General features: G+C 35.7%; 1 protein-coding gene across 1 annotated transcript in view; it reads right to left on the bottom strand.

Moving 5' to 3' along the window:
• SRBD1 (S1 RNA binding domain 1) overlaps window positions 1-12087 on the bottom strand; it is a 134072-nt gene that overhangs the window by 107916 nt on the left and 14069 nt on the right. The window contains exons 10-12 of the mRNA XM_074863556.1: window positions 9761-9857; window positions 8206-8341; window positions 2574-2677 (exon numbers count right to left, since the gene is read on the bottom strand). Of these exons, the coding sequence (XP_074719657.1) occupies window positions 2574-2677; window positions 8206-8341; window positions 9761-9857 (337 nt within the window). The remainder of the gene's footprint in view (window positions 1-2573; window positions 2678-8205; window positions 8342-9760; window positions 9858-12087) is intronic.

Here is a 12087-nt window from a genome sequence, read left to right as displayed (position 1 = left end):
AAGAACCACCAGTATTAATTAATGACTGTTCAAGGAAGAACACAGCTAGGGTTTTAGACCTAGAGTTTTGTTTTCCTCCAAGACATTATATAAAACTTGTACCAAGTTGGTAACCACACTCAAAGCATGCTTTTAAAGGCCTGTACCATGGACTTTACACAGGATCTGAGAGTTCTGTCTGGAAACTGAAAAAAGATTATCAAACACTGAACTTAATTTTCAAGGCTGCAATCCCACTTTGGAACAAAATCTCACCCCTTCCCAAGGGACAATTCCATGTTGTCTTTACACTCAAAGCCAGCTAAACAGCCCCTCTCTGGCTGTTTCTCACTGATTCTTTTTCCAGTCCCAGCTAATTCTTTGGGACCAGTGCAGTTCTAGTTAATGGAGCTAGGTTTGCTGCCAAACCACAGAGATGCCATTTTCTGGGGAAAAATACAATCCATAGGGCCAGGCATAAGGATATTTTTGACTTTTCAGCACAAACCTGAAGTTCAAGGAAATATAGATGCTTCTACAAGCTAATAAAGATTCTGAACTTGAAAAGAAGATACAGTAATCTTTGAGAGCATCTACATAGAACTCAATACAATAACTAAGAACTCTAGTCTTCTAAACCCACCTTCCATCACAGGGGCTTTTAATGATAAAAAATTTGCCTCAGAAGAGCACATAAAGGTCAGCATATTTGTTACTAATTCAATAGGCAGTAGGTGATACTGCTTTGTGGCTAGAATACTGGCCAAATGCTGTAGCAAGGTGGTATTTCTGGTTCTGTAACTGATTTTGTGTGCAACCTTCAGCAAGTTAATTAATATCTTTGCAAAGTTTTCAAATCCTTGCCTCAAACAAAAGTTCTTAACATTCTGCTTTCACCAGTAAATCAATGCAATGAAAATAATACAACTCTCACCCTTGGACAGTCATTTCCAAGCTTGCAGGGCAGAATACACATTTACTATTTGCCAGTTTGAGAACACAGCTATCAATCTAATGAGAAAGATCAGAATCTGTCCTAGAAGTTAATGCACCAAGATCTACTAAAATCATTCCTTTGGAAGCTTTCTGATGGTGAAGCTGTCCTTTAATAGTAAAAAGCCATAAGCATATATGGCCTCATGAATGCTAAGTATTAATAAGTAGTTCCATTTCCTAGGTCAAGATTCTTTTTATCTCAGGATGACTCACAAAAGTGTAATCAACCGAAAATATCTCCATTTCCATCCCACTTTCATTTGTGTAGCAGTGACAAGCTGTTCCATTATCTGCGGCTCACAGTGCTTCCAAATTCTGTCATAGACACAGTAAAAGCAAAACTGACAGATATGTTCTGCCTACAGAATATACATCTTGGGGGGAGGACAGAGATTCCATTACAGGTATTAAAACTAGAATGAAACTTAGGTGTGTTTATGAATCCTGATACTTCCCTGGAAAAAAAGAAGTTACTTACTATTAGTCCTAGTTGATATTACATTATCTGATCAAACAATATTTTAAGTCTTTCAGGGGCTTCCATTTTGGAAACAGAACTATTAAATTTAGTTTCCTAAAAAGGAACATTTTTACTACATCCTTTTCTTGGACTTGGTGTGAAAGAAAAATATATGCTAAAGCAGCATCACAGTATACAATTTTATACATTTTAAAAAGTGCCATCTTTTCCTATCTTTTTTCCTCCTTTTGGTTATTCAATTTAAGGATGCAAGGGTAGGAGTTTCTAAGACATCTTCAAAACAAGGCCAAATACTTCAAACTATTGAGAAAGAGAAACCTGTCTTTTATACGTGTAAGGAAAATGCAGTTTCGATCACAATATTCTTGAAGAGCAGACATCAAGGTACAGTTTCCAAGAAAGAGACTGACAGAGATATTGCACAAAACAACATATATTTAACACAAACTTTTGCAAAAAAAACCCTCAAAATTACGCAATGCTAAACATCTCACTACAGGCTTAAAAAAAAAGCAACTTGTAAGAGCAAATCGGTAGGAAATTTAAAGCTCAGTTTTCTAACTCAACCAGGAGTCAGGTCACACAATATTTGAGAATCATTGATTGAAGACAGCCACATTTAAATTTGTCTATTAAATACAACACATTTTAAAACATGTAATTCCTTACATTTGTGAAACTCAAGTTATGTACTTTACTGATCTAAAATCTTAGATAGCCCTCTAATCATTGTAATCAGGCATATGAAGTTATTTTTAGAAGTTAGAAGTATATTCTATTGGATTCTACAAATTCCTTTCACTAAAGACTACTGGATGTGATGCATATTACAATTTGAAAATATATGCTTATTTCATCAGCTTTCACATATCTTTTTAAAAATTCAATTGTAGAATGGTGCCAGAACTCCCCAAATATGGCCAAAGGCATGATCTTTTCACCATAATGCTACAGCAGCTGGAAATACAGAATAAGAATTATCTACTTGCTAATTTCATCTAATCTAATAAGTATTCATTTAAATTCTATTTAATGTAATGAGACATGTGAGGTACATTTCAGTATGCAGCTGCCTATAGAAAAAAATATTTCTGTAAGAATATGTATCCATGCAGACCTTTCATTGACACACCACCAACAGAATTCATTCTTCACCCCGTCAGGAATGTTGACCTTCACTGTCAGGATCTTCAGATTTTCCCCTCGGTTAATGGCCAGAATCTGAGCGCAAACATAAATGGCAGAGACAGATGACACACAAAATACCCAAAAGATAAACTTATCAACATTTGTGTACGCACTTGCTTGACATTCTGTAGCAAGTCATGATGGTGGTACAGTAAATCAGTTCACAAAGTACTAGCATGTACAGATAACATCCAGTTTAAAGCACTGATTAAATCATGCCGTGGCATAACAAATCATACATTTTTCCTGGAGACTGCAATCTCAAGATCCAGTTTATCTTAAACACACTTATTATACAAGTCAGCTGAGTTTAGTTGGTGGAATTATCTTGTTTAATAACTCAAAACTCAAGAAATGTTTTGAAAAATTATTCTGGAGATCAGAAAGGGAAAAAGTTAGTCTTATGTTTCAGGCTTAATTTTTCTTCGCAAGATCAATCCAAATTTAAAAATAATTATGAATCAGAACTTGTGACACAAAAGTAATCTGCTTAATTTGAAAAAGGATGATTTTATAGCTATTTGTGCCTAGTTCATAAATAGCAGAAAATATTGTAGATACACTCTTTACATTAATAATAACACTCCAGCCTTAAAACGTATGCACATATTTCTGGCACAGTCTCGTGTACACAACTGCATATCCACGATCTAAAGTTAAATTTGGTTGCACACGTGCTATCTGCATACAGAGTTCAATTTTAAATGGAAGTCTGTGGCTCTACATTTAAAACTGGATTATCACAGGAATATCCTGGAGGATACTTGTGGGTTTCTACTAGTCTAACCTCACTATAAAAGACACTGAACGTCCACCTGAAGCAGGCCTTATAATGTTAAGAAAACTCACTGGCCAAGGGATTTTATAAACAGAATAACAGTTAGAAACAGCAACAAATAAAACCTATACGTTTTTAGGTTTCATTTTCCCTTCCAAAATACTTTAAAGTGAAAAAATAAAAAAAACCTGCTAGAGGTTGACATTCCTGTATGATTATACATGTTGCTGTATGTAGCAGGCCCTGAGCACTGTCACAACAGAGCATTCTGTGTCAATCATGAACTTTAATTCAATCACTAGCTAACTCAGACATGTCACATATGTTAAATACAATGGTTTAAAATGACTCCAGGACATAGTACCAATTTATATGCCTCAGCCTTACTGCTCCCGTGACATACCAGGCCTGACATATCATTGAACAACAAAGCTAATAATAAAGATTGTATGTGAAATATTATAGCATCTGGTACCTTAACTGCCAAAGCAAATGTTTTCATGTAGAGATTAGAAAGACACATTTTAACAAATCAAATGCTTTCATGTTTATTCTGATTTTATTTTTAAAAAAGATAAAAAAGTTAAATGTCAAGCTAAAATGAAATCAAAATGATGCTCACAACAGAGAACGTATCTGATAGAATTATAATGTCATCATTCAGCATGCTGTTAGTGGGGTCAATATTTGTATCACCTTTTGTTTCCTGGCACTCTGTCTGCAGAATGTGTCAGTCACCTGAACTTAAACCAGCTGTCTTGCAGTCACTGATATTACTAACATTTTTATTCTTAAAAAATTTGCCTATCCAGTTCTAAGTGACATGCATTCCGAGATGAATTATCATCCAAGAAATGCTCAATTAAGTAAGTAATTAGTCAATTTCTCCCTCTAATATAATAAAGGTGGTTTTGTTTTTTGAGTAACAGGTTAAAATCTGGCTATTCTAGACACAAAGCAATCTTTCGGTTCTGGAAAAAGACTTATGTAAGACTGGAACAGATCCAGGGGAAGGGTTAATAAAAAGAACATACATTTTTCAGAGAGAGCAAGAACAATAATTTGATCTAGTCACAAGAATCACCAAACCTTATTCTGTTTATCAGAAAAATACAACATCCTTCACTTTGTACAACTCTCTCCTATGTTGCAGATTTAGTTACGCTCACTGAATAAGTTTCGTATATTCTGCCAAGGACTTTAATTTCCAATTCCTTTCTAAGTATGAGATTGAAAATAGAGCACTTGCTTCAAACATTACATTTTATTCATGAATTCTTTTCCTCCAACCAATTCAGTCATCTCCAAATAGAGGAAAGCAACCCCAAGGCATACACTAACACTGAACTGTTTACAATTAGTCAAAAATTCAAATAAACTCTTCAAAGATTTTTTTTTTTTCCCCTTAGTTATGACAGTGTTGGTATAGCTACTCAGCTACATCCTAAGAGAGTCCAGTCAGGTTCTCCTTGCTGCCAAAGGAAGGAACTGTGGCTGAACCTCCCAACAGCAAAATGTTCCAGCTGGAAACACCCACAGGTATCTGACCATGTCAAAATCTGGAGTCAGGCTTATTTGTTTAAAAAGGGTTTTCTCCTCATTTCAGGTTCAGTTTTTAACTTTGTCAGTCAAATAACCCAACTCCATGCCAGTCCTGATTATTTCATGGCATGTCTCAACACACAAAACGACAATGGCACAGAAAGTAACCCAGAACTACAGTGTGTGCAACGACAGCTGCAGAACCAAGCTGCAGCTTAACTGCAGACCAGTTTACCTCATTGTAAGACACTCTGCAAGTCACACTTATGGCTACAAATGCTTTGGCCATAAAGACCATAAAGACAGCTTGTTCTCTTATAGGTAACATGCTAGTCTACCACCCATCCCCTTTACTTACATGTAAGCTAGAGCAGAACTACAGCTGTATACAGACCTTTAAGATTACTAGCACTTCCACACTCAGGCAGCGACCAGTTTCAGTGCAGTATTTTATGGAATCCTTTATTTGCAACTCTATAAAGAGATGATTTTAAGCTGACTTCTACTGTTGCCTCTAGTTAAATGCATTGAGAACACTTGTCTGTGCACAGTCATGAAAGGAGTAGAGAAGGTCTTCAAAACAGTGAATTTTGCAAGTGTTCTTCAAACACGGCTATTTAATCTGCACTCCTGGGGTATTAGTAAATTTTATAAATTCCTCTGAGTTTCAGGCTTCCCTATGTCTTTTTTAGGTATAACCTTCTTTTAAAAATCCTGAATCAAATGAGAGTATTTCTTCACTTGAAGACATCTACAGCTCTCACAATGCACACTCAAGAACACATTTTTAACTAGCTTTTTTAATGCAGGAAAGTAGTATTTCTTCAAAGTATTAGGTGAAGGGGAAACTAAAGACTTTTAGGTATTAAAAAGGACAGTTATAACACAAGAAAATAAAAGAGAAAAAAGTGGTAATTTGCATCAGCAGGGTAGTAAGGTCAGGTAATAAAGAAATTGAAGGTTACGAGAAAGACTTTGGAAAGTACAATACTATGGTTTAAGCTTGAGGAAGAAATAGCAGGTAAAGAAAACACTTTTTGTTTCCTTATTTCATCATCAAAACACAAAAAGGAGACAAACAAGGGAACTGGAAAGCTAACAAAGAACGAAAATATCAACAGAAATGATGAGTATTTTTACAAAATAGGGAACTCTGCAAATTGCACGTCAGTGACGATCATAAAATGCATTTTTTCCTTGACTAGTACAAAAGAGCCCTGACACCTTAGTGAAGCACAAACAACTCAGACTTTTAAGATTCATAATAGAGAAATACTCAATGTGTTCGAATAGTTAATAGCAGTAATATACAGATGAAAGACAACACATAAGACTGCAAAAACATCCCATGATTACAGGACTACCAGCTACAAGAACAGTGGTTACTTCACTGGAGAGCCAGAATGGGGAAAGAAAGGTTAGTGACAGACATAAGGGGAAATAAACCCAAACAGATCGAGTTAATCTTAACATCAGACAAACTAATGACACATCCTGGATAAGAAGCTGTGCAGCCACATGGTCAGAGTGCTGACCAGGTTTGGGAAATCTGGTTTCTAGCCCTGGCTCTAGCTAAGCAACAGTCTTCTTTATGTAAAACAGGAAAAAAAGAATGCCTTGGACAAGAAGTAAATCATACCATCATCCCAGGAAACACCTGTACACCCAATATACATTGCATATCCGTATTCACCATTCTCAGTGCAGGGAAAACTAAACAGTCTTTGACAGACAAAGGATTCATTCAACAGTAAAGCATCCAGACAAAAAAAATCCATACAGTATAACACTTAATCTCCTGATGAATCTACCAATCTTTGTGATATGTCACCACAGCAGTCTTTCAATTGCTCTGTTGACTTTCCCAGACCCTCTAGAAGCAAGTTTTCACCAAATAATTACTGATATAAATACAGCAAATGTTCATACTTACTACGAAGACAACGACTACAGGTATGTCTTCAAACATCTACATAAAACCCATTAAAATCACTTGTATTTAGTCTTTCACCTAACACCATCCATATTGGGGGAGGAGGGTTTAAAATTAGCCCATACATGTTGAGAAATAATAATTTTTTGTAATAAATTTCAAGACATGCAAGAAAACACCTGAATTCAAAACACCACACTTTTAAAATAGCAAGCAGAGAGAAAATGAGAGAGTATCGCAGATACAAAAGGAAAAGCATTCTGCTGTAGAATAAGGCAGCCTTCTAAAGGAAAAGCACATTTCTTGTTGGAAGCAGCTAAGAGGGTTCATGTGGTTTTTTGGTTTGGTTTTGGGGGGTGTGTTTTGGGTTTTTTTAAAGCTAAGTAATTGTGACTAAAACAAAAAACAATTCACTTGGTGATTAGTTATTAATCAGTGCAAAGGTCTTGACAGTTGCATTGAGTGCATCACACTTCAGCCTTTGAGCTTCAGTAATGGGCAGCCTAGCTATCTAAAGTCATCAGCTTCTTACAAGCTAGTAAGTTTGCTTTGTTCTTCATCTCTTTTTCTAGTCATACAAGTCTAGGTTTGGGGCTTAGGATAGCCAAAGATGCTTCACAGAAGGGAATACTGATGACTTAAACAAATCCGTTTCTAGGGTAGCGTGTGGGATGTTCCCCCGAGCTGGTTTTGTAGGTCACCTTCAATTTAATTTTTATGGATCCCTCCCTGATACTTCTCACCAGTTTCACCTGACCAGTTTAGTGTCAAATGGCTCACAGCACTCTGACCCAGTGCTTCAGAAAACATCCAAAAGCAACAACGAATAAGTTTACCCAAGTTTGCTTCAAATACTTACACTCCAACCAAGCAGCCTCCAGACAACTATGGCACTACTACCCCAGTCTCACCCCTACAGACTACAAATTATCGCTTCGCCTTTATCCCCCTCCTGATAACACTTGCTATGCACTTGTCATGGGGGAAAGGGAGGGAGGGCATGACACACACTGAAAATAAAATCACAGCAGTATTGAAATCTCCAATACATAAATCATTATAAATATGTGTTTAATGAGAATTAATTAGACAATGGGCATACTGAATAAACAGTCCTTTGCTCAGTTTAAGACAAAGATTAACAGCTTAGTCCTGCATTTCAAGAATCTGAAAGTCTCTCTTACCTTTGATAACTGAAGAGCAAAATCAAGTGTCTTTAGAATCAGTTTTAAGCAACAAAATTCAAAAGCGAAGCCATCTTTGCTATAGTTAAAATTCTAAGAAAAAAATACAAATTTGTATGTGTACCTGATGATGATGAATGTTCTTTATATTACAAGAAAACTCATGGTACAGCTGGAATTTATCAATATCTTTTTCATTGCCACTTTTGGACGACACTTTTGCCAAGGCTGACTGGATACAAATGTACCTTTGCTGACATCTGAATAAAAGAAACATATGTTAATAAGATATTTTAGCATGAAACTTGTAACAAGTCATTAGTGCTTGTATTAAATAAAAATTGGAGTCTGCCCAATTACAAATTATGTTAACTGTTATTACCTGCAGAACTGTATTACATATCTTAACAGTGAGACTGACAGAGCATATATTGACTGGAACATACCAAGAGAAGAAATGCAAGCAAACCTCAGAAAAAGCTGAACACAGCCCTTCTCGTGAAGTGGATGGATACTCAAAAGCCAGCCAGTTTGGTCAGTTACTGATTCAACTTTACAGAACAAATTTGGGGAAGTTGCAAAAAAAAAAAAAAGTTATAGTATCGATGTATTTTATACAAATGCAACATCTCTTTTGAATCTACCCAGTCTCAGAATTAATTTCTTGCTTTGAGCACTTCACACCCATAAAATTTTTCACTATTTTTAGAAGTAACAGAAATCCCAAACAGATATCTTCCCGAATGCTCGTCATGATTATTATACATACAATACACTTTAGATCCACAGAATACATCTGTAGAGCACTGTATATTCAATTAAGGAGCTTCTAGAGGTCAAACGAATTAAAGTGATAGTCTGGTAGTGACAGTACATCCTTTACAAAACCATCTCTTCATTGAAATTATCACACTGATGTGCTCTAGCCTTTTGATGAAATTGGCCATTACTCATGATAAACAGCAAACAAGGCTGTCAATCAAACAGAACTGAGCTGATTCATATCAACACTGAATGCGCCTAAGGTGGCACCTGTTCTTTGATAACCCTGTTCTCTGTCCCAGACAGTACACAGCAGAGGAAAAAAATAACAAGCAATTACTACTCTGTCACACCAACCCTCCCCAGCCATGACAACATTGGAGTCATTTTATGTAGGAAAACTCAGCTAAAACAGTCAAAAGGATCAGTAACTCCTGCTTTAAAAAGTCATATTTGTTTGCCTTATTGACTAGCAACATCAAAAATCAACCATCACTGCATGCTGATTACACTAACTGGAGTCAAGCAGCAAATGATTGAAGCAATAGCTTAAGCAGATGCACCTCTGAAAAGTTACAGTTTGAAGGAAGTGCGAGGAGAGAAAATTTTAGCATATAGATCACTAACTGCAAGGGAGATCAGCTCTACATGAAGCAGAGCCACAAAGAATTTCTCAGTCTTTGGGAGTGACAGCGTCGTGCCACGCTTACAGCAGATCTCTCCTCCACAGATAGTCAGATGAGCAGAAAGGCTGACAAACATACCTCCAGCACAAGCGAAGGACCTAAATGGACCTAAATCAATCTCACAGTAACATAGTTTTCACATCATTAAAAAAAGTTATTTATGGATCTGCACGCTAGGAGATTGAATCTTACCATGTAACCAGAAGTTTAGAAAGTAAGAGTCAAACTTACAATTTTCTGATAAAATCCAGTGTATCTTTATCCTTAGCAAAGATGTCAGCTAAAATATGCTGTACTCCAGCCTCTACTTCCTGAATAGTTGAAAGACCTTAGAAGGAAAGAGTTATACATTATAAAAAAAACTAATATGAAAAACTTACACAACTGCACAAGCACTATGAAAATATATACATGCTGAAAGAAAGTTGATGCAAGATATCCAACTGATTTGCAGAGGTTTCAATGAGGATTCCTAATTAATTAGAATTTGTTTAACTAAGCTTCCTTTCCAAAACATCTAAAATAATTATATTTTAATGAGACTAAACTGACCAATGCAGTATCCTAAGTCAAAATGACACTAAAATGAAAGAAAAATAATAATTTCTTGGCTTGATGCTAATAGATCTTGACATTTATGATGCAAATAAATTATTTACAATAGTAAAATTAGATATTCAAGTATGATTTTGAGGTTGTAGTAAAATGAGTGATTGCAGAAGTCTACACGTTTTGCTACTGATACGGAAATTGCCTAAAATCTTTCCAGGCAATCCTGTCTTTTCCCTGTGTAAGTTTTATATGTCCACTGGTTTGTAGCAGGAGTTTGCAGTGACACTTCTGAGGTCAGGGTACCCTCATTCCCTCTCACAATACACTGTTCAAACAGTGAAGTTATAAAATGTCTCCACAAACAAAGCATTCTAGAGACCTGATAACAGAATCATTCAGCTTTCCAACACATCCCTCACTTCAAAAGACCAGAAGAGGTGGCACAGTATTCTCCTTAGCACAGTGGTTGAATTGGACCAGAACCAGAAGGTAGTGAAATAAAACTGACATCTTGTATTTTAAATCAATATATCTAGCTCTGTTTCTAGCAACGGTCAGTAACAAATGCTTCAGAGCTAAAAGAATCCTAGAGCTGGCAATGCAGCATTAACTGTCCCCTTCAACACACATTACTTTTCAGTCTGATGGACTACCAATATCTTGAAAGAGCTTTATTAACAGCATTTAAAAAAACTGCATAGCTCTAATAACTCATATTTCTATTGAATCCAGAAACCTGCTTCTGATTGGGCTATACAGTAACACACTATAAAAAAATTAATCTTGCCCTTTTTTTAGGAAGGTGAAGCTAAACTTACCTGCCAGAAAGAAAAATAAAAATGTGAGAATATGTTATTAAATGCCTGAAGTGATCAGAAGTTGTGGAATTTGGATCCTTACATGTATGAGTTACTGTTTCGTACGGTAAAAGTGATGTCATGTCAAAATACAAAGCTAAGGGAATTTTAAGACATACATCATATTGAATATGAATTGAGACACCCAAGTACCAGAAGTGTACATGGCAACATTAATTTAATTCTACCAGAGAATTTTAATGAGATAGAATAGGCCAAAACCAGACAGGATTAAAGAAATAATCGAAAAGTTCCCATTCAACAAGCACCACTCACATGGGTGTTTTACAGTGTCCGTTGCAAAAGCAGCTAATGCTTGTGTAGTTAGAGAAATATTTGACCATGCATACAACTAAAAGGAAGAACAAAGTTTTGTGGTGAGCCTGCTTCCTTACCTTTCAAATATCTGGCTTTGAAACATGAACTCCTGTTTTTTATTTCAGTTTATTTTTAGTATAAATTTAAAAACACTGAGAATTTAAAAGAACTGAATATTAAGATTTGATGAAAACTTTTCTGTACGTCAAATGGCTCGTTCTTTTAAAAAACATTCACTCTGATCTCAAGCTGTATAGAGGCTGTCAAACTGGCTTCCAAGTTGATAAAAGTGATCCAGTTTATAGATTATGTAATTTCTGATGCACCTTTCAAATTAAAACCATTATATAAGCCTAAGCAACATTATTTTTAGCACAAAATTGAAAATAAGTGTACTGATTTTCAAAAACTGTAATGTTTATGCTGCAACAAATAGCACTTCCTTCTGAATGCACCCTAAATAATTAATCTGAAATTTCACCATGAAGATTTTCTTTTGGCTCTTTACACTCTGCCAGAATAGTCAGATATATGGTTGCAATATACTGCTGTATTACGTAATGACATACTAAAAGGCAGTACTTAAACAATCAGAATATTTGTTAACTTATTTTCATTGCAAAGTTAGGATCATTTTATAAACAATAAACAAAAGAACAACTGAAGTGGGAAGAGTGAGAGTCAGCCTTACTAAGGAGGTTCAGTACCTTTATGTTAAAATTCAAAACTGTTGGGGCAGGGAAGAATACAACTATGTCTCTATTTTAACACCATACAGAAGGTTACAGCAATCTTTGTATTTTATTGTCAGAGATTGCCCCCTACAGATTC

This window comes from Strix uralensis, chromosome 3, assembly GCF_047716275.1.
Source record: "Strix uralensis isolate ZFMK-TIS-50842 chromosome 3, bStrUra1, whole genome shotgun sequence".
Classification (NCBI taxonomy): domain Eukaryota; kingdom Metazoa; phylum Chordata; class Aves; order Strigiformes; family Strigidae; genus Strix; species Strix uralensis.
Note: the sequence above shows the minus strand (reverse complement) of the source record. Positions and strands in the feature narration are given on the sequence as shown.